The following is a 22,093-nucleotide window of genomic DNA, read 5'->3' as shown; positions in this document are numbered from 1 at the left end:
TACCGAGGGGGAAAGGGGCCCCTACACGAGGACCCTGAGCTGCGGTGCCCGGCGGCAGAGCGCGCCCCCTGCCGTCCCCGCCTCGCCGCCCGAGGGGGCGCCGCGGTCCAGTCCCGCCCGCGTCGCAGGGGCTTGCTCTTGGGGCGGCCCGGGAGGCACTCCGGGGCCTGGCCCAGGGTCCTGCGGCGGGCGGCGGCCGGGGCCTGGGGCTTTGTGGTCCGGCCCCGCCGCCCTGCCGCCCCTCGCGGTGTGCCCTCCTTGCCGGGCGTCCCTCACCGCGTCCACGCCCAGGCCGGGCGGGCCGAGTGGGGGTGGGGGGGGCGGGTTGGGTGGAGGGAGGGGCACCGACCCAGCAGCTGCCGCCGCCTTCTCGTCGGCCGCAAACTTTCACAAAGCGGCGTGTCCGGCCTCATCAATCTCCATTAATAATAGTTGGTTGGGCCGCGGGGGGCGGGCGGGGTCCCGGGCCGGCCGGCCGGGCCGCTGGGAACGGGCTCTGCGGAGGGAGCGGAGCCGGGCGCGGCGGCGGCGGGCGGAGGGAGGAAGTGAAGCGTAATTTGAGGAAGATGGATGAGTCCGGAGGGCGACACCCCCAGCCCGCCCGCTCGCCCGCCCCCTCCCTCCTTATGAGAGCGAGGGAGCGCGGCGCCGGAGCCACACTGCGCCGAGCCCGCGCCCCGCCGCCACCTCGGCCCGGGAGCCTGGGAGCGAGCCCTGCGTGTCCGCGCGGGGCGCCCGAGCCGCGGGGCGCACGGCGGCGCCCGGAGGGGAGCGCCCCGGGGCGGCCGTAGCTCCGGGCACGATGCAGAGAGCCGGAGGCGGGGGTGCCCCCGGGGGCAGCGGCGGGGGCAGCGGCGGGGGCCCGGGCACTGCCTTCTCCATTGACTCCCTGATCGGGCCACCGCCGCCTCGCTCCGGCCACTTGCTCTACACCGGCTATCCCATGTTCATGCCCTACCGGCCGCTGGTGCTGCCGCAGGCGCTGGCCCCTGCGCCGCTGCCTGCCGGCCTCCCGCCTCTCGCCCCACTAGCCTCCTTTGCCGGCCGCCTTACCAACACGTTCTGCGCGGGACTGGGCCAGGCCGTGCCCTCGATGGTGGCGCTGACCACCGCGCTGCCCAGCTTCGCGGAGCCGCCCGACGCCTTCTACGGGCCCCAGGAGCTCGCCGCCGCCGCTGCCGCCGCCGCCACTGCCGCCCGAAACAACCCCGAGCCGGGTGGCCGACGCCCCGAGGGTGGGCTGGAAGCCGAGGAGCTGATGCCCGCCCGGGAGAAAGTGGCAGAGCCCCCACCGCCCCCGCCTCCGCACTTCTCAGAGACTTTCCCAAGTCTGCCGGGTAAGTGCTGGGGCCGACCAGGGCGCCGGGCGGGAGGCTCGTTCACTTGGAAATCCCAGACAGCAGCCGGCTCAGAATCTCAGCACCTGCCTGGAGCCCTGGAATCCCAGACCCCCAGATGCTGGGTTCTGCAGAACCACCTCCAGTTCTGTTCCAAACACGGCACCTCTAGAGCCCAGAACCGCTGCCCTGCTCTGTCTTCCCGAGTGCCTGAAGCCTCACCAAAGACTTCCCAGTACTCCCTTCCAAATTAGTGCCTTTTCTCCCAGCACTCTACTCCTCACGCCTTGGCTCCCATGTCTCTTTTTAAGAATCCCTTCATTTTTCTTCTCTGCAGAGGATAGAGAAGCTGCGACTGTGGGATTCCTGGGGACACTAGCAAGACCCCAGGGTGAGGGTACATTGGGACAGCTGTCAGTCCAGTAAGGGGAAGGCGATTCTGGCTTCTGTGTGGACCCCAAATGGTCTCTGTGATTGCAGGGGCAAAGGGAGAGTCTTAAAGCAGTGGTGACCACTCTGGTGACCCGGTTTAGCCTTAGTAGTAGAGGTCACTTCTGAATTGGCAGATTTAGAGATAAGCCTTGAAGAACTGAGTAAAGGGCCTAGCAGCTGCTTGACCAGTACTGACTGGGAGGTCAAGAGAGAGGCTGAAGGCTGGGCTGGGTTGGGTGTGGCACAAATGCCTGGAGTCAAGAATCTAGCTAAGATTCTGGAACCAGTGAGATTCAGCTAAGAGATAATTCAGGAACCCTGGATCCTCCATGGGAAGATGCCCTCTCAACGGAGGCAGGGCGTGTTAAGCTGAACCCGGTTTAGAATGAAACTACTCTGAGCCCTCCTGACCTCCCTGGTCAATCCTTAACCCCTAGAAGCCAGTACAGCTTTCCCCTATCCAGGGGCAAATCCAGGTGAGAGGAGATCCAAAGCTTATAGGATTTAGTGGACTCTATTTAAGAAAAGAGGGGCTGCATGCAGGTGTGGGGTTCCTGAAGCTTAAACTTCTTTAGCCTGAGGATGGATCCGCCTATGCTTAACCATTCATCACATCAGCTTGGCGGGAGAAAGTGACCTCAGGAGGCCTGGAGGCTGACTCTAGCAGAGGCAAGGAGGAGATCCAAGAGTCCTTTTGTCCTTTGCCAGGAGAAGACAATTCCCGGTGATAGGTTTCTAGGCTCTTCCTTGAAATGGTCCAGAGGTCTCGTCATCCTTCCAGACTCCAAGCGCTGCTACAGGGCTTGTCTTCCTCTTCTTTTCCCCTTGACCCCTGGCCATTTTGGCTTTGGGGATCCAGTTGTTGTTTTTGTACCTGGTTGGGCCGGGGCGGGGGGGGGGGGCGGGTTGCGGTGTCCAGTGGCTGAAGTCTGAGCAGCCTCTTCTAAGGAGGATCAGAAGGAAATGATAGAGCAGCTCTTGGATGGTGGGAGGAAATGTCCACAAAATTCAAGGGCCCAGAGAGGAGGGGAAAAGTAGCTGGCGGGACGCCATTCGGAAGAAGAATGAATCAGGAGGCTTTTCAGAATAGGATAGTCCTAAGGTAGAAAAGAGCAAGGCAGGCCATCAGAGGGATGGCTTTGGGGGCAGTAGGAGCTGGAAGAACAAGCAGATACCTGAGGACGAGGTGAGCTGAGGGGGAGGAGAAAGGGAGGCAGCCCGGGGAAGGGGAACTGAGGGAGGAATCTGCCTGAGCCCTGGGGAGACTCGTCCTACTCTTTCAGGTCCCCTCGGTTATTTTCACCCATTTATGGAATGGAGGCTCTTTTCTGAAGCAGATAGAATATTTGCTGTAAAAGCAGACAGTGAGTGAGGAAATGAGAGGAGTAAGCAGAGGAAAAGAACTGAAAAGAAATATTGAGGAAAGAGGAATAGAGGAAAGGAAGGACCAACAAATGTGCTGTGTCCCCAGATTATCCAAAGAGAAAAGAGACAGAAGAGGTCTGTCTGTTGGAAGAGATAGTTACAAGGGATTTCTAGCCTGGGCTGTAAGAATAGTGAACAGAGTCTCTGGACCAGAAGTGTACTGTGTGTGTGTGTGTGTGTGTGTGTGTGTGTGTGTGTGTGAAAGAGTTCTGTTTTGAGAGGTTTGGGAGCGAACTAAATAAATGTTCTAGTAGGAAATGGGGAAAAGTGTCAACACTAGGAGTAATTTTTTAAGAAGGTTTTTCAATATTGGGAGTGATGGTAAACTGGAATTTATACGTAGAGAATGATCAAGGAGAGATCATCATCTGAGGAAAATGTTGGAAGCAATAACAAGACACTTGTTCTTTGAGTAAAGACAATTTTTTTTGGCGGGGGGGTGCCTGGGTGGCTCAGTCGGTTGAGTGTCTGACTTCGGCCCAGGTCATGATCTCATGGTTCGTGGGTTCGAGCCCCATGTCGGGCTCTGTGCTGACAGCTCGGGGCCTGGAGCCTGTTTCGGATTCTGTGTCTCCCTCTCTCTGCCCCTCCCCAGCTCTTGCTCACACTCTGTCTCTGTCAAAAATAAATAAACTTAAAAAAAATTTTTTTTAATAAAAAAGACTTTTTTTTTTTTTTTTTTGGCTAAGAATGATGAGAAGGAGACCCTACAGAGGAAGAATTCTGAGAGGTGCTAGAGTGAAGGTAATCAGTCATATTGGGAAGAGGTACATACACATAAAGGGTTTACAGTAGGGCTTGTGGGGCAGAGCAGTAAGGAGAGATTTCAGAGGATAGAGACTGAGATCTTTATCTGTGACTGCCACCTCCTATCACTCACCAGGCCACTCGCATCCCCCTGGCCAGCCCTCATTTTTCTCCTTAAGTAGTTGAGAAAAGAAAAGGAGGTTCCAGAAATGTTAAACGTAGAATCAGTGTGGGGACTGACGACACATGGCCCTTGCTGAAAATGGGAAAACGGATATTTGGGGAATCGTATTAGAATATTTAGTATGAAATAAGAGAGTTTTGCTTGAATAATGGGATTGAAGCCTCAACATTAGAGGAGTTTTGGAGAAAGAATGCTGTCTTTAAAATGACAGAGGAGGAATTGCTCTCCTAGTGTGAATGGGTAACATTAGTCTGAAATTAGAAATTTCCATTTGTTTAGCATTTTACAGTTACTAGCCCTGTTAAGTGAAATTATAGTGCAGGTAGGCCAGTTTGGAGAATGATGAGTGATGTTCTTTCTCTTGGGAATTACTATTTTTTTTTTTTTTGAAATTTTGCTTCAAGAGAGACCACCTTACTACAATTGATGATGAAGAAAACAGAACTTTATTACGATTTGCGTGCAGGGGTAGAAGCTCTATTAGCAGGCAAAAAAAAAAAAAACAACAAAACAACCCAACACGGTGTTCAGAAATAATGGGTAGAAAAGGTATTGAGAATGGTAGATTAAAAATAATTCTGGGTTTAGAGTGTGGGCAACGGTGAGGATAATTGGGGAAGGTATCTTGGTGGAAGTGCTAAAAGAGGAGAGAATTTGGATTCCTGGAGAAGATTTAAAAGTATGAATCAACAGAAGAGCCCAGAATAGCAAGCCATTTATATAATTAAAAAATCATTAGCCATATTAAAATGGTAGAAACAAACAGATGAAATTAACTGTAATAACATATTTCATCAAACCCAATATGTCTGATACTACTTCAGCATTAATCGATATCAAAATATTTAATGTGATATTTTATATCCTCTTTCCATATTGCCTTCCGTCTCCAGTGTGTGTGTTATACTCCCAGCACATCTCAGTTCCATCAGCCGTGTTTCAAGTGGTCAGTAGCCTCATGTGGGCAGTGGTGGCTTTTACTCAACATAAGTGATCTGAAAGTCGTGAGAACAGAGTCATGTGAAAGTGATGGGGGCAAGGAGCTTTGAATCGGGGTGGACAGTGAAGTCTCCTCTGTGTTAGGAATAATGCAGAAAAGAGAGTAGCAAACTCTAAGTAAACCATAAAAGGAGAAAAGGGAGTGGGCTGGGCAGCGGCGATCCTGTTGTATGTGAAGGTGCATGTGAGCTCTGACCGAGAGTAGGTCCCAGCTGACTTGCAGACGTGGTGCAAATACGCGTCACAGAAACGATGGGTGAAGGTGATGCTGTGTGCCGGGGGAATGATGGAAAGAGCTGTCCGTTGGTAGAAATACAGAAGAAAACTTTAAATTGGGGGTGCTTACAGCAATGATTCAGGGAGAAAGGAATTGGATTGCTTGAAAACAAAGACTTAAGAAGTGAGGGATGGCAGAGAGTCCATATATAATCGTTGGATGGATGATAAACATATAGTGAGAGATTCACATGGAAGATAATGCCAGTATGGAGCATGGTGAAGAGAAGAAAACATTTGAGAAGAAAACACTGAGATGATGCAGGAAGAAGAATATGCTGGGACCAACTGCGAGATGACAGTGTAGTGAACGTTATTTTTAAAAACTAAATTAAAAATTTGCTGATTTCTGAATAGAGATTGGCAATAATGACAGAAACCATGCAAGGAGACTAGGGAAACTTTCTAGGAGCATGATATTTGAGGGCTGATTGCTATGCGCTAAGCACCCAATTGTAGCTAGAGAACATTTTAGGTGACCAATTTTTGAATAGGTGCCCATTGTGACTGTCAAGATGTATTTACTCATGAGAGAAAAACAGGAAATGATAATGTGATATGGAATCAGAGACTTCTGTTACAATTAGGAGGGAAATTTTTCTTGGAAGCAATGGAGACGCATGTTTTCCTAGAAACGTTGAGCACACAGAGTGTTTGCTCCGCTGACATTTATAGAAAGGCAAGTGTTGCATTAACTTAATGTGATCGAAGGGTCATTTATTTAGGAGTCATGACACATGCACTCAGGTCTCAGCTTCGTCACTTATTAGTTGTGCAGCTTTGGCAAGTTGCTCCCTTCGATTCAGGGAACATTTATTGTGTGTTTATTACGGGCTTAGTATATTCAAGACACTATGGGAGAGTCAAGTCTTATAACTTCTCTAGGCTTAAGTTTCCTCATCTGAAACATAAAAGTTTTGGGGCGCCTGGGTGGCGCAGTCGGTTAAGCGTCCGACTTCAGCCAGGTCACGATCTCGCGGCCCGTGAGTTCGAGCCCCGCGTCAGGCTCTGGGCTGATGGCTCAGAGCCTGGAGCCTGTTTCCGATTCTGTGTCTCCCTCTCTCTCTGCCCCTCCCCCGTTCATGCTCTGTCTCTCTCTGTCCCAAAAATAAAAATAAACGTTGAAAAAAAAATTTTGAAACATAAAAGTTTTGATTTAGATTATTTAAAAAAAATTTTTTTTAATCATTTATTTCTGAGACAGAGCATGAGTGGGGGAGGGGCAGAGAGAGGGGAGACACGGAATCGGAAGCAGGCTCCAGGCTCCGAGCTGCCAGCACAGAGCCTGACGCGGGGCTTGAACTCACGGAATGTGAGACCATGACCTGAGCCGAAGTCAGACGCTCAACCGACTGAGCCACACAGGCGCCCCCAGATTAGTTTTAATGTCTCTGTCAGTTCCATAGAATAAACGCTTGTTTTTCTAGCTTCAGTGCGTTTCATGGGCCCCTTGTAAAGGGATCTGTTAATTATTAGTAGGGGAAAAATTACATCTTTATTTTTACTTTATTCCTAACTAAAAGTTGGCATTTTCTTTAATTACGAGTGTAGGCCAGAAACGATAGTAGTTTCAGCAGTAACTGAGATTTTTGTCATCAATAGAAATTACAGATGCTTTCTTATAAGTTTATATAGTCTTTGGAGGCATCTTGTTCAAAGAACTAACAAGCGTATATGATTATAACACAAATGCATTTTTAAATATCTGAAAACTGCATTTTTATATAGTTAGCTTCTCATGTAATCCTATGTGTTTTATGTTATACACCTAAAAAACATTATTCTGAGAAGGGATTCACAGGTCGTATCAGACTGCCAAGGAGTTCATGGCACAGTGTTAAGAACCCCTAGATGAGGGACAGAGATCTTAGAGACGACAAGAGGAAAATTGTATCCGGAGGATTAGAATGGGATATTGAGGTGCCTTATACCATTGTGCAAGTAACACTTGGGAGGGCTGGAATAGAGAAAGGGGATCTCTGCAGTGGCATATGTAAATATGGAGATATATATTTAGATGATTAGGAGGGTAATTCTTATACGCAGAATGATGGGCATAAATAGTCTATACTGGGAATAATGGGAGCAAGGAAGTAATTGGAATAATGAAGGGGAAATATTTTAATTGGAAAGGAGGAACATGACATGACGAACGAAGTGCTTTGCATTGAGAGTAATGTCACGATGGGAAGCGATAGGCAAGAATTTTGCCTTGAAAGTAATGGGGAAAGAAGGAGCTTTGCCTCAACCGAAGCTGGGAATTGGGAAATGGAAACGAGCATGATGGAGCAGATGTGCAGCAAGAGAAGCTTAAGTAGGACCGATGGCAGGGAAAGGGGTTGGTGGGAGAGGATTTTTATCTAGAGGGAATAGGAAAATGCCCCATGCTGGGGTAGGAGAGAAGAAACCCCGAACCAATGGAAAGGATGGCACTGTCTATGCCGGTGGTGGTGCTCACGGCTACAGTGGTAGTGACGATGAGGCAAGAGGTCTGGATGTGGGAGTGATGGAGAAAAGGCTTGGGTTTTTCGTTGGCAATACGGCCATGCCGGGAGCAAGTTGCCAGCTTAGAAACACCGATGTGTTAATTGGGAGAAAGAGTGTGGGGAGAAGAGATGCTTGAATTTGGTGTGATGGAACAGCGGACTTCCACAAGTTGAACTGAGTTGTGGTAGGAAGAGACAACACAGTACTACAACTAGTTGTGAAGCAATGTCTTCATTGCCTTCCCATTGTGGAAGGGAAAGGAATAACCTTCAAGTGATGACATGAAAAATCTGTATTAGAAGCAAGGGGGCTGCAGGGACTCAGAGAGACTAGGGTTATGAGGAGGAAAGAGCACAGTGTGAAAAATGAGCAGAAAAAAATGCTTCTGAACTGGGGGTGAAGGGAGATGGATTTCTTGACCAGATTACGGAGGAAATGGAATTACAATGGAAGCAATGGAGACAATGGAAGTCTGTATTGGGAGCAATGGGAAGAGAAGTGTAGTGCAGAAGTATACTAGAAGGAGGGAGGAAGACGAAATTATCCTGAGAGTGAAGGTAAGAAGCGCTTTGTGCTGGAATTGGTGACAGCCCTTCTACACGTTACACGTAGATACTAGAATCGTGTGACTGAGGGATCCTGGCCAACTCACACCCGTCTATGTCTTAACTTCCTCATCAGTACCATTAGGGGTTTGACTTAGATGATCTCCAAGGTCGCTTCCAGCTCTACAATCGTTTTATCTGTAAGGATACCTTTATTAATTAATTGTTTCCTTTGGGGGAAAAAAGGCATCCTGAGCAAAGGGGTTGGGGGCAATTCTGTACTTCTCAGTGCTGAATTGTCGTGGCCGCTGAAAAGGAGGCAGGCTGGGATATGTACATCTTGAGGCGAAATCGGGGCTGGGCTTGAGGATAGTGGAGGTCTTGTCCTCTGGGATTGGGGAGGTGTTATCAGAGCTATGGCTGTGTACGGTTGTCAGAGAGAGAAACGTCTGATGAAGGTGAGTGATCTTATCAAGGCCAAAAAAAATTGGGATGGGAGCCCCTGGGTGGCTTAGTCGGTTAAGCGTCTGAGTCTTGATTTCGGCTCAGACCACGATCTCACGATTGTGAGACCAAGCATCTGGCTCTGTGCTGGGTTTGGAGCCCGCTTAAGATTCTCTCTCTTCCTCTGTCCCTTCCCCGTTCTCGTTCTCATTCTCTCGCGCTCTCTCTCCCCCTTCCTCCTTCCCTCTCTAAATAAGTTAATAAATACACAACAACAACAACAACAAAAAAACTTTAAAAAATTGGGGATCAGTTGTGCCTGACTTTACCTGGTGAGGAAGGAAGGAGTGTGCCCGGGAGGGAGTGAGAAAAAGAGAAGCCGTGTTGTGGAGCCCGTTTCTGGCCTTCTCTGTTACGTCGTCATCTGGTACAGGGTTTGTGCTAGGGTGCCACGGCAATCCAGTGTTCACAAAGGGATGTGGTGCCGCACAGCGGAACGAGCAGGGGCTTTGGATACAGATCTCGGTGCTACCCTTTCTTCACGAGACAGATATTAACAGCAGCATACTCAGTCACAGTTTCCTCCCCAGCAAAATGGGGCAACGATACTTACCTCACAGAGTTAAGGATTGGATGAGAAGATGTTGTTCAGCATCCTCACGTAACAGGTGTGCAAGAAATTCCTGGTGTCGTCCGTGTACTGGAAACGGATGGGGAGCCTCGCTGGGAATTAAGTTGTGGAAGACTTCTTTACTAGAATCGCATAGGATAGGCGACACCCTTTGTGCTGATAGGGAGAAATAAGTCTGGAAGTAATGCTAGAAATAGCACCATATCCTGAGAAGTGAATGCCGGGAGAGAACCAGTGTATGCAGCGGATGAGGGTAGATGTCCCATTTTTTCCTTTGGCTCTTTCCCCCTCCTTTGATGTCTCTGTCTCACATTTCGGCATTCTCTGTAGAAGCCAAGACTACCCAACACCTTCCTTCCGTGTCCCACTGGAGCCTGTTCTTTTCTTTACATTGTGTGTATATTAAAAAACACCTCTCCTCCTCTCCTCACCCGAATTCCTATTCCCTCATATGTCTGATCTCGCCTTGACGTTAAGAGCAAAGCTATTGGATTAAAGTAATTCACACTCAGATGGATTAAGGAGACTTTTTTAAAGTCCACATGGATTTCAAACTGGTGGAATATTAGGTGGCGTCGTCATGAATAATTTCAGGTAATGCGGAAACACTGTTTTGGATGGGATTGCTGTGGAGTGAGGCGGAGGGGCTTACTTTCCCCGGAGTCATGCAATTCTTGTCACTTGCAGTTACAGCACGGGGTGCGGTCAGAGCTCTTTGGGTTGCAGGTGACAGTAGCTCAACTCTAAGCTAAAACGGGCATTTATGGATTCACGTGGTTCTAAGTATAGGAGTTGAGTGGATCCGAAAATGCAAACAGTATCGGTTAGATCTTTTTTTTCCTTTCACTGGGCTGAAGGAAAGAGGCTTTGCCACATTCCGTCTTTAAGAGAGGTGGGAAAGGGCACAAGCGTAAGCAGCTCTAAATTTTTACAATCCTAGCTTGAGACCCCAGTGGATTCTAACACACACAAAATTCTAGAGTGACCGATTCACTGGAGTCCAGTCTCCTGGCAGATGGGAGAGATGGGATGTTAGGATTGGTCAGATCCAGGCCACGTGCTGCACGGCCGTGAAGGCGGGGAAATGCGACGGACAGGCCACCGTACTGGGTAGTTGATGAAAAGCGGTGCCCAAAGGGAGGGAGGGACGGGTGCTGAGCAGACAAAAACAAATCCCAAACAGATGTCTACCTCAACCCAAAAGAAAGAATCTACCTTAACTCCCTTCCAGTATTAGGGAGGAAAGCCTTCTCCCTGGCTCACTAAGTACTCCTAAGAGTGAGGGAAGAGACAGGGAGAGCGGAGCGCTGAAGAGAGCTCTGTAATGAACGAGGTAGAGAGATGGGCACGGTAGAAAAATGTCTATTCCTCAGTGAGGCTGAGTCCTGTACAAGAAAGCGCTGTACTTGAGGGATGATGGAGATATTTGTAAACTAGAAGCTAGAAGAAGAAATGGATAGTAAAACAAAACTGTTTCCATAATTTGGTGATACTATTTTTTAAATGAAAAAATACAGGGGTGCCTGGGTGGCTTAGTTGGTTAAGCGTCTGACTTCGGCTCAGGTCATGATCTTACAGCTCGTGGGTTCAAGCCCCGCCCCACATCGGGCTCTGTGCTGACAGCTCGGAGCCTGGAGCCTGCTTTGGATTCTGTGTCTCCCTCTCTCTCCACCCCTCCCCTGCTCGTGCTCTGTCTGTCTCTCTCTCAAAAGTAAACAAACATGTAAAAAAGTTTTTAATGAAAGAATACATTTCTAAATAAAAGGAATGCTGACTGGTAAGATTACATCATACAAACAATAAGGACAGAAAAAACTGATCTGGTAGGAATTTTGTCTTGGGGAATGATGGGAGAAATAGCCTATTAAGGACAAAGGTGAAATTTGGTAAGTGAGGCCTCTCTTATGGCAAGTGTAAGAGGCTTCTCTGAGCATAGTAAGGGAAGATATTAATGATGAGGCTGGAGCTCTGGAGTGATAAGTGAAGGGGATGAGATCTAACTAAAACCAGGTTTGGTGGGAAGGTTATCTGATGAGGCGTCTGGGCATTTACTTCAAGTGCGAAGGGAAAAGAAGATATTTTACTGGAAAGGATAGAAGGAGCATTGGTTGGAGATTTAGGAGACCAAGATTGTAGACATTAATCTATCTCTAGCTGCGTGACTTAGGAAAATCATTTAATCTTTCTGAAACTCCCTGTTTTCACCTGAAATAAGGTTGCCAAGCCCTCCGTTAGTGCTACTAATAGGTCTACTCTACTTCAGCGAGTTGCTTAAAGGTAAACAGTAAGCGTGGAGATGTTTTGGAACATCAGCGTTTACAAGGGTGCCCTTGGCAATGACAGTGTTGGTATGCCATGAGAGGAACTCTGAGCTTGGAGTGGTGGGGAAATTGCCCTGAGCTCGTCATGAAGGTGGGAGGGGTCCTGGACGACAGTGGTGTAGAGAAGACTCTCAAGTCAATTTGGAGTAGGGAGTGCTGAAGGGTCGTGGGAGAGTGGAGAGACAGAAGGTAAGAATGAATTTTCCTTATTGCACCAAAAGTTATAGGAAGGGGTGGTAGCATGAAAGGGGATGAGTGAAAAATAAATTGAAAGTGAGCTAATTGCCGTAAATGACGAGAGAAAGTACTGTCTCCACAAAGAACAGAGAAATAATTCCATGCTGGACATCATGATGAAGATTTGGAAACGAGAATGGTGGCAAACCTACCTCTTTTTTTGAGGGGTGACCTGAGTTTCTTTCTACCTTTCGACCTCACGCAAAATTGTTTCTGTATTCAGGAAGCTGAGTAGTGGACTCGGGAGGAGACTTACTACCCTGACAGTAGTTCGGGGTGTGTGAGGGTAGTTGTTTTGGAAGTAGAGGGAAGTCAGAACTGAGTATCATGAGAGAGAGACTTCTCTTCAGTGAATAATAAAGGCTGTTGATTTTATAGAAGGTGAAACAGAACAGGATGGATGAGGGACAGCACAGGGGCTCTGTGAGTTCCCATAGCTGGGGTCTAAAGTGGTTTTCCACTCCTTGGGTGGTTGTCTGCACCACAACCCAGGCCCAGCCCACCCTTCTTGGTGACCACAGCTCTAGATGGTGCAAGTCTGGTGCTATTTATTTTTTCTCCTGGAGAGTATCTACCGGGGGTTCTTTGGCCCTTGATTTCTTCCCCAGCCTGACCAGACCCGCTCATAAGATGGGCTTTTCTGCACCTCTGGTGCCCTCTTGGAAGGAAGGCCCCACGCAGATATGTCCCTGGAGCCTGAGTACTGCTCTCTGGAGTGGGAAGTATACTCTCGGCATGGACTTGACAAGTAATTGTGGCATAAACCTTCTGATTTCTGGTTCTTAGGATAATCACATCCACTGTGAGAATTCTTAAGAACTCTAGATATTTCCTCGTAACTGATCTGCCCCACACTCATAGGATAGACACCACACTTCTTCCTGATCCTAGGCTTACACGTAAGGAGTAAACTGAAAACTCAGCATCCTCTTATGTCACCAATAACATCACTTTCATACGCAAAGAACAGAACCTTTCTGTTTGGCCTAGCTATGTACACAGTCAAATTGTTTCCAATTAAAACTTTTTTCTTCTGAAATTATTCTCATCAGAATCATTATTTCCCATGTAAAAATTTCAATGAGGTCTTATCTTATGGATCAAGTTTTTTGTTCATATCAACCGGTTATAGCGTCTGCAATTAGTAATTTACTTTTATGGACATTGTATCTACCAAGCCCAATTATTCTAAATCAAATTTTGCAATTAGAAATTTTATTAAAAAGATTTGCTTCTGTCAGTTTTTAGTCAATAACACGTTTTTCTACGTGCAGTTTGTTTTATCTTGTTTGATTATATTTACCATTAATATTCATTACAAATCAGATAAAATAAAATAGCTTGCATTTATTTTGTAGCTCATCCATTAGAAAAGAGTAAGCTGTTTCAGGATTACTATATTGTTTTGTTTTTGAGAGAGTGTGCACGTGCACACAAGCCGGGGAGGGGCAGAGAGCGAGCAAGAGAACCTTAAGCAGGCCCCATGCTCACGTGCAGTGTGGAGCCCCGGTCCCACAGCTACGAAATCATGACCTGAGCAGAACTCACGAAGTGGATGCCACCTCGGTGCCGCAGGATTGGTACATTGTTAAGGGTTGGTCTCCCTTTTTGCCTCACCCAATTCTTTTGAATGTGTCTCCTTCACTTTGGGCAATGATTCTTAGAGTGCTCTGTCTTAGTGGAGCAAAGAACATGTGGCAGGGTGAAAATGTTTTGTTTTGCTCCAAATGCAGCAATGGTTGGGGGGAGAAAGGCAGGGGTGTGATTTTTTAAGCGTTTTGCTCTTTTCCCCCCTACTTTCTACCCCTTCTTTCGACTTTCCAACCCTTTGACTTTCTCCGATTCATCATTTCATTCTCCTGCCACTACGTCTACCCCACTTCTCTCTTGTCCCAGTCCTCTTTCTGCCTTCTTTGGCCTTACCTTTTCTTTCTCACTTCTCAGTGTTATTCACTGCCCTAGACCTTCTCCTTTGAGGTCAAGCTGTATTTCCCCCTCCCGTGGCTTTCTCCTATTGCCCCGCCCCCACCTGCCTCCAAGAGTTCCTTATCAGAGCCCTCGATGTCATGATTATAAAGGCTCAGAGAGAAACTCTGGCCCCTGTCACTCGGCATCCCACCGGGATCGAGTAACCAAGAGAGGTTGTGAACCTGTGCCCCATGTATGGCTTTAAAAGCAGCACTGAGGGAGGCCTGCTTATGTGGGCTTGGTTTTATGGAATCTGTCTGAAGACAGAGGGATAGATGATATGATCTCAGGGGGCCCTGCCAGATCAAGGAAGCTGGGAGCCTCGTCTCAATCACCATCAGTTTAGATTTATGGGACGCCCCCTGGGTGCTCGGAGCTGTGCTAAATGATTTCACCCTTCAGGCCCTGAAATCCAGTTTCTGCCTTTTTAGCAGCTGTTTAAAATATTGTAGTGTTGGGCTGCGTTTTTACAAGCTTTTATTCTTTTTGTTATTATTTACTACAAACCATGTTTTAAAAATTGCAAGTTCAAGGATTTAGTAATGATGTACGTTCACTTCATCTTCATGTATTTGGTAATGATGTATATAGTAATGAGGGGTTTCCCCTCCTTTCTTTTAGCATAAGACCCTATAGATTCCCACTGCATATGGCTTTCTCTCCAGCCAATGTGAGATCAGAGGGCATACTGAAAAGTGGATAGAATCATACTCATGGAGAGGATGTCTTCTGGGCACTGGATGGGGTGGAGTTGTGGGGAATATTTTAGGAGAGGGTTGGGAAAGGAAGAACAGAGATAGAAGTGGGAGAGAGGGGGGCGCCTGGGTGGCTCAGTCGGTTAAGCGTCCAACTTCGGCTCAGGTCACGATCTCGTGGTTCATGAGTTTGAACCCCGTGTCGGGCTCTGTGCTGACAGCTCAGAGCCTGGAGCCTTCTTCAGATTCTGTGTCTCCTTCTGTCTCTCTGCCCCTTCCCTCCTCAAGCTCTGTCTCTCTCAAAAAGAAAAATAAATAAATAAATAAATAAATAAATAAATAAATAAATAAATAGAAGTGGGAGAGAGGGAGGAAGGGAGAAAGTGCTGGGAATAGGTTTTTATTTAGTCAACAAATATTTATTAGGTGCCTACTCTGTGCAGTTGATTTCCTAGATGCTGAAGATACAGCAGTGAAAAAAATGTATTAAGAATCCCTACCTTCATGAAGCTTCTATTCTAATAGGAAAAGACAGTCAATAAAATAAACAAATAAAATTGGTGACATGTAGTGTAGCAACAAATAAAGCAGAAAAGGGAGATGGGAATACTGGGAGTTGTTTGTTTGTTTGTTTAGGGAGTTGTCATTTTTATTTAAAAATTTTTTTTTCAACGTTTATTTATTTTTGGGACAGAGAGAGACAGAGCATGAACGGGGGAGAGGCAGAGAGAGAGGGAGACACAGAATCGGAAACAGGCTCCAGGCTCTGAGCCATCAGCCCAGAGCCTGACGTGGGGCTCGAACTCACAGACCACGAGATCGTGACCTGGCTGAAGTCGGACGCTTAACCGACTGCGCCACCCAGGCGCCCCAGGGAGTTGTCATTTTTAAAAAATAATCAGGGAACATCTCCTTGGTAAAGCAAGGACCTGAAGGAGGCAGGAAATGAGCCAGCGCAAAAATCTAGATGAAGAGCCTAGTATTCCGAACAGAAGAATAAGCTAGCGGAGGGGGAGGGCAGGGCAGGCAGAAGCAAGGAAACCAGTTTGGAGAAAAGGTCGATGAACTGGGCAAGACATGATGCTGACTTGGATTAGTGGTCGCAGAGGAGGTGGTGAGAAGGGCAGGCTCTGGGATCGGGCATGGGTTGTGAGAGAGAGGAGTGAAGGATTGATCTGAACCACAAGGAGGACGGAACTACCATTAACCAAGCCGGGAAATGCATGGGTGCAGATGGCGAGGAGCTGGTTTGGGGGAGAGGTCAGGAGTTCAGTTTGGGACATGTTAAGTTTGAGGTGCGTGGAAACGGAAAGGGGTGTGAGGAGGAACCGTTGGCGACGCGAAGGAGGAAGCCAAGGATGTGACTGTTGCAGAAAACAAAATGTACTTGGCCAGGACGGAGGGACGGAAGAAAGTGTGGACCGAGAGGGGAGGACGTGAGGAGGGATATCGAGACACCACGTGGAGCGGGTGCTGAGAAGCTCAGACCAGCTGCCAAAGAGAATAGAGCATCCCTGCTAATGAAAAGCAACAAACAGGAGGAACATGGGAAGGCTGGGTGAGCCTAAACTAGGGTATGCCACACGGGTTTTGGAGTCAGATAGAATGAAGCACGAAAGGAAGCAAAGGCAGGGCCTGGGGATAAAAATGCCCTTGAGATGCGCAGCAGCTGACTGTGACGGTGGTGGGTAATCTGGAGGTGGGCTGACAATTCTGGCCTCTAAGGAGAGTGTAAACATGGTTCTCAAGGAAAAGAAACAGGCGTAGATTGATTGCGTCAGGGAAGGGAAAGGACGACCCTGGGGATGGCGAAGGGGAAAGTTACTGGGCTGGTCCTTGAGACGCTGAGAAGTTCCTTCTGGAGCACAGGCAGGTGGGGAGGTGTGCTGGAAGGTGTTCTAGCCCCGTAGGCACGTGCACACACGTTTCCCCTTTAAAGCATTTCACCGCTCCCTGAAGTTACTTTACTTCGGGCCGTATTTTCCACCTCAGATCTTCTGCGTGTCCGTGTGACGCGTGGTGGTTATAGATAGATGCACTCCGGCACTTACAGAATCCTGCCCCCTTCGCACGTCAACCGGATGGTAAAAAGCTGACTGTTCAGTTTACTCTTGTTCTCTTTCCTATTGGTTGGCTTTCTTTTGAGTTTTTGTTTCACTGCTTATTGGCCCTTTGGGCAGCAAACAAGGCAGTTTTACAACTCAACTACTGAAAATATTTGTAATGCGTTCTTTGCAGTGCTGACAAAACAGTGGGCAGGAGTAAAACCAATGATTAAGTATTAGAACTACACACGGATTTGAAATGCTTCATATGGCTGATTACAAATAATCAGTAATCTACTAAATGAGCCAAAATTTATTTCACCCTTTTCCTATCTGTATTTTCCCTTGTTGCACTTCTCTTTCTTCGTCTCCTCCCGTATTCCCTCCAGTTCCTCCAGCTGACGTCAAGCTCGGGGGCCTCAGGATTCTGAACTTGAGCAGAAAGCAGCTGTTTATGCTGCCCAAGCATCCTCGGTTGGGAAAGAGGGAAGGTGGGAAAGAGAAGGTATCATTTTATCATTGAGGAGTAGGGGAAGGGTGAAGAGGGGACTAAGAGGGCTAAGCGATTGGAAGACAAATCTGGCCACAGATAAGGTGGCCCTGGGAGGGCTCGCCATTCTGGGCTGGACGATCTGGTCAAGAATTAGACGTAGGGGTAAGGAAACCTCTTTGGGGTAAGGAAATCCTTTGATGGTAATATTTCTTGGGCCCAGATTGGGGGATCGGTGGGGATGGGGAGTCAGATGACCCTTAGGTTTCCGTCTGGAAATGAGATCCTAAGATTCTAGATCTAGGGAAGAGGGAAGGTGGGGAGACAGTTTAGCACTGGGGCGGGTGAGGATTCCTAGGAGAGTAACAAAGGCCGCAGTGTGATGTCCCCCCTCTATCCTGCAGAAGCGCATCCTTCTACACGGCTTCCTCCTGCCCACAGTAACGGAAAGCCTCCTAGGCCGGGTCCCACACCGCTTCATTCTGGGGCCTGAGGCCGTGCAGTCTGGATCTGGAGGGGCGGTGAAGGAGTGGAAAGTGCTTGGTCTGGGTTTGGAGAAAGCTGGGAAGGTAGTGGGTAGGGAGAAAGAGGTGGGGGGGGGGGCGGGTCGTAAAGTTGGGTCACAGTCCTGGGAATGACATTCCTTTGATATGCACTGACTGCCTCCCCCCACTTTGCTGTAGTGAAATCTGTGCTGGTTAATAGCTCTCTTTCCATCTCTTTGTCTTCCCTGAACCTCTTCCCCACCCCATGTCCTGGATGTGCCGTCCTTGTCCTTGTCTCCCCTCCTCCCCATCTCCTCCCTTCCACGTCTCGTGCCCTCCTGCCGTCATCCTGTCCGTGCCCGGCCCTGGTTCCATGTGCCTCCTCCAACCTGTCTGCCTTTTCCTTGCCTGCTCCTTCCCCATCCGTTGGTTTTCGCTCCCCACAGCAGAGGGGAAGGTGTACAGCTCAGATGAGGAGAAGCTGGAGGCACCAGCAGGAGACCCGGCAGGCAGCGAACAGGAGGAAGAGGGCTCAGGCGGTGACAGCGAGGACGACGGTTTCCTGGACAGTTCTGCAGGGGGCCCAGGGGCTCTCCTGGGACCTAAACCGAAGCTAAAGGGAAGCCTGGGGACTGGAGCTGAGGAGGGGGCACCAGTGGCAGCTGGAGTCACAGCTCCTGGGGGCAAAAGCCGACGGCGCCGCACGGCATTTACCAGTGAGCAGCTTTTGGAATTGGAGAAGGAGTTCCACTGCAAGAAATACCTGAGCTTGACAGAGCGTTCCCAGATCGCCCACGCCCTCAAGCTCAGTGAGGTGCAGGTCAAGATCTGGTTTCAGAATCGGCGGGCCAAGTGGAAGCGCATCAAAGCTGGCAACGTGAGCAGCCGTTCCGGGGAGCCCGTGAGAAACCCCAAGATTGTTGTCCCCATACCTGTGCATGTCAACAGGTTTGCTGTACGGAGCCAGCACCAACAAATGGAACAGGGCGCCCGGCCCTGAAGGGGCTCCCAAGGATCCTGGAAGGCAGCCGATCTGTCCCCGAGCCTGCTCTGAGACTGGGTTAGGGTTCTGCGGACCAGCGGGGCTGCTGCTACGATGCTGCCCTGGGAGAGGGCTCCGTCGGCAACTAACTTAGCGCTAGGTACGCTCTCCTGGCAACCTGAGACCTGGGCCCCTGGCCCTGAGCCTATTCCAGGGATCCTCAGACCGGGGGCTTCAGAGTTAACGGGGCTTGAGTCCTCATCACTGCGGAGCTGTTGTGGGCGGGGGGAGACGGACTCCTGGGGAGGGGGTGGGTTCTCACCCGCCAAGGGCCTGAGAGCTTCCCACTAATGCCCTGGGACTACTTCTCACAGGGGTGGAAAGAATCCAGGGTGATGCCTAGCCAAGCTGATCACAGCTCCTTATTTATTTTCTGTAAAGTTTGTATATATGGAGCTATCTGCCTCTGTCTGTCTGTCTGTCTGTCTGCACCCCTGAGAGAGACTGGGAAAGTTCGATGTTCCGTCATGATTAGCCAGAGTTCAGTTCCCTCTTACTGCCTCGTGGGCGCGGCCTGGCCTGTCTGTAGCGCAAGGGCATGCAAAGAAACAGAATGAAACTGTCACCAGCCTCCTTAGAAAACCTTCGGCTCGCACCATCTCCCCCCATGTAAACTACCTTCACCTCTGTCCTTCCCCGTCCCGGTACCTCCCACGGTCCGCACCTGGGCCTCACGTTCCCAGCACAACGCTTCTTTTCTCTTTACCCATTAAACAGGCAAGCTTCTTCATCTCTGCTTTCTTCTCTTTGGAAGAGCTGGCAGACTTGAGAACAGAAGATCCACTCCCTTCTGCGTTACGAGGGGAAATGAGTACTTGACCCTAGTTTATTTAGCTGGCGTACGGCCAGGCCCCGACTAGGCAGACGCTGGCAGTCCCGCCAGTGACTAGGCAGGGCAGTTTGGGGGTGCACCGTTACCATCCGCGAGCTCGTTACTCTTTCCGGGCAGAGGACGCAGCAGCTTAGTGCATCTCTGCCGCGCTTTGGTATTTCAGATGTGAGGGCCCGGAGCACGACTCCTTTCTGGTTCTGTTCGTACTGCGTTAACTGGTGTCTCCTCCTCCCCATCGTGCGTTTTACCAAGGTTGGGGTACCAAATCCTCTTCCGTTATGAAACGACATTGGTTGAGAGGCCCCCCCCCCCCCCCCCCCCGCAAAACGGATGAGGCAGGAAGGAATGATGGTTCTGGACGTGTGTACTATAGGAGAAGCTACAGAGATCGGACCTGGGAGCTTGGGGCTTGGGATTCTAAGAGCTAGTTAGGGGGACCAAGTAAACGTGAGGATAAGAGACTTCAGGGGCACTTGCAAGAAACCGGGTATCCTGTGAGCGAAAGAAGACAAACTAAAGCTATTTGCCATTTCCCCCACCTTCACAGAAGGGCTACTATCCTGTACCAACTGTGGAGCGGGGCTGCACAGACACGCCTGCACAGACATTGGGGAAAGAGGATTATTACAGAAACCAGCTGAAGTTGGGATCATGGTAAGCGGGGCTTCTTGGGAAGAAACCTGACCTGCACTGATCTGGGAGGACAGCTAGGGGAGAGAACAGAGCCGCCGAGAAGAAAAATGGGCAGAGTGAGGAGTGAGGCTAGGATACTCAGAAGATTAAGGTCAGGGAGGGAAATACAAGCTCAAATACCTGGCCGGCCCCCTCACCTTCCTTAGAAAACTGCTGCTACTCCTGATTCCTAGCATGGCAGACCAACCAGTATTTACTCCAACATCTGCTGAGCGCCTCGTATGATGAAGACAGGCTTTCCTTGGCAGTTCCTTTCTCCTAGCTGGTTTTGGCAACCAAACAGCAAGCCGGGGCTGTGACCGGTTATTCGCAACAGGGTCGCGGTTCCCCAGCTCGGATGCAGGGGTCCAGGCTGCTGTTTGGCTAAAATCCAGCAAGGCTTGAAAATTAGGTTAAAAAAAGTAGTCCGGACCAGCCCCATTCCTGATCTAGATTGAGGCTCTCTCTGCCCACGAAGGGAACCTATGAGATTAGATGCTTTTTAGGGGCCAGGCCAGGCAGTGGTTGAGGATCACAGGCGCTATTGTCACTTTGGCGGTCGGGAATTCATGTCCACAGGTCTAGGGCTAGAGCAGACGTTCTCTAGTGCTGTGCCTGAGGGAAGGAGGCTGGGGGGAAACCGAGGCCCTGATTTGCCATTTTTTTCCGGATTTACTATGAAGCCTCCTAAACTACACTGGACAGTACTCAGCCAGTTAAGCAGCTTGTTTTCCTTAGGGAAAATAAGAAAGTTGATTATTGCTAGTATGTTTCTGAGCCCAGGAGCCCCTTCTTATACATACCAGAGGCCCTATCTCTGTTCTACCCTGATCTTTGCCTAAGGCTCTTATCAGCCTTGCAAAAGGGCTGCGGACCAAGAAAATACAATCTGGTTTCTTCTCTGAACAGCATTTACTTAGCATTTGCTTAGTTATCTACCTGCACTTAGGTGGGTTCCCATCAGAGTGCCAGCCCCCCCCCCCCCCCGCTCCCCAGTGTACACTCATTAAATATTGGAGAAAGACGGGGCCACCAGCAAAGCGGTTGTAGGGATGGGAAAACGGGCTCCTTGGAGAGCAGGGACCTCAACTTTGCAAGTTCTCATCCTTCAAGAATAGGTATAGAGGGGTTTCCCTCAGGTCTTTCTAGAATGAGGGATAGAGGGAGGAACAGGAGCTCAGGATTCTGCCCCCAGCTTGGCAGGATGTTGGTGGGAATCCAGGTGGTGGTTCTGGCATCAGTGACCTACCTCCTCGCCTCTCCTCAAAAGCAAAGCCGAGGCCTGAGTCCCGGCGGCAGTGCTGCCCTAGTAAAGTCCAGCCACTTGCCCTTGTGGCTTCCTCAGAACTCTTCTCCTGCGCCTTGAGCATCTCCCCGTAGGTCTGGCTGTGTGAGCTACTTCCCAGACTCTTAGGAAAGAGGACGACGCTTCTGTCCTCCTTCTGGGTGCACTTTGGCCAGCACCAGGTGTGGCATGAGGTTACTGGAGACCAGCCGGAAAACCTTTCCGAGGGTAGGGGTGGGGCATGTGAGGAGGGGAAGCAGCAGAAAGCTTCCAGTAGGAAGCACAAAGCTCCGTACCTGCTTTCGGGGTTCGAAGCCAGTGCTACCCACAAACTCAACTACGCTGCTGGCAGGAAAGGGCCAAAGGAAACGCATGTAGTGGCCTGAGCAGAGACCTCAGGGCCTCAGGCCAACCGAGAGAGGAGGAAGTCCCAGAGTACAGACCGAAGATAGCACCAAGAAGTAGGGCTGAAGGACCTTTCTGGAAGGGCAGAGACATAAAAGGGGAAAACAAG

At 49.5% G+C, this 22,093-nt stretch overlaps 1 protein-coding gene across 1 annotated transcript; it reads left to right on the top strand.

Annotated features, from left to right (window-relative positions):
- The first annotated feature begins 308 nt into the window (after positions 1–308).
- Positions 309–20,279, top strand: GBX1 (gastrulation brain homeobox 1). Its single transcript, XM_043589945.1, has 3 exons — positions 309–1,337; positions 18,195–18,890; positions 20,170–20,279. The coding sequence occupies exons 1-2, from the start codon at positions 803–805 to the stop codon at positions 18,746–18,748; spliced, it is 1,089 nt and encodes a 362-aa protein (XP_043445880.1). The 5' UTR covers positions 309–802; the 3' UTR covers positions 18,749–18,890; positions 20,170–20,279.
- The last annotated feature ends 1,814 nt before the right edge of the window (positions 20,280–22,093 follow it).

Source organism: Prionailurus bengalensis, chromosome A2, assembly GCF_016509475.1.
Source record: "Prionailurus bengalensis isolate Pbe53 chromosome A2, Fcat_Pben_1.1_paternal_pri, whole genome shotgun sequence".
Lineage (NCBI taxonomy): Eukaryota > Metazoa > Chordata > Mammalia > Carnivora > Felidae > Prionailurus > Prionailurus bengalensis.
This window is presented reverse-complemented; position numbering and strand designations above follow the sequence as displayed.

Bases quoted from the DNA above. Each gene is read 5' to 3' on its own strand.
- GBX1 (XM_043589945.1), top strand. From the start codon at position 803: ATGCAGAGAGCCGGAGGCGGGGGTGCCCCCGGGGGCAGCGGCGGGGGC. The intron at 1,338-18,194 runs GTAAGTGCTGGG...CGCTCCCCACAG, and splicing joins GACTTTCCCAAGTCTGCCGG to CAGAGGGGAAGGTGTACAGC.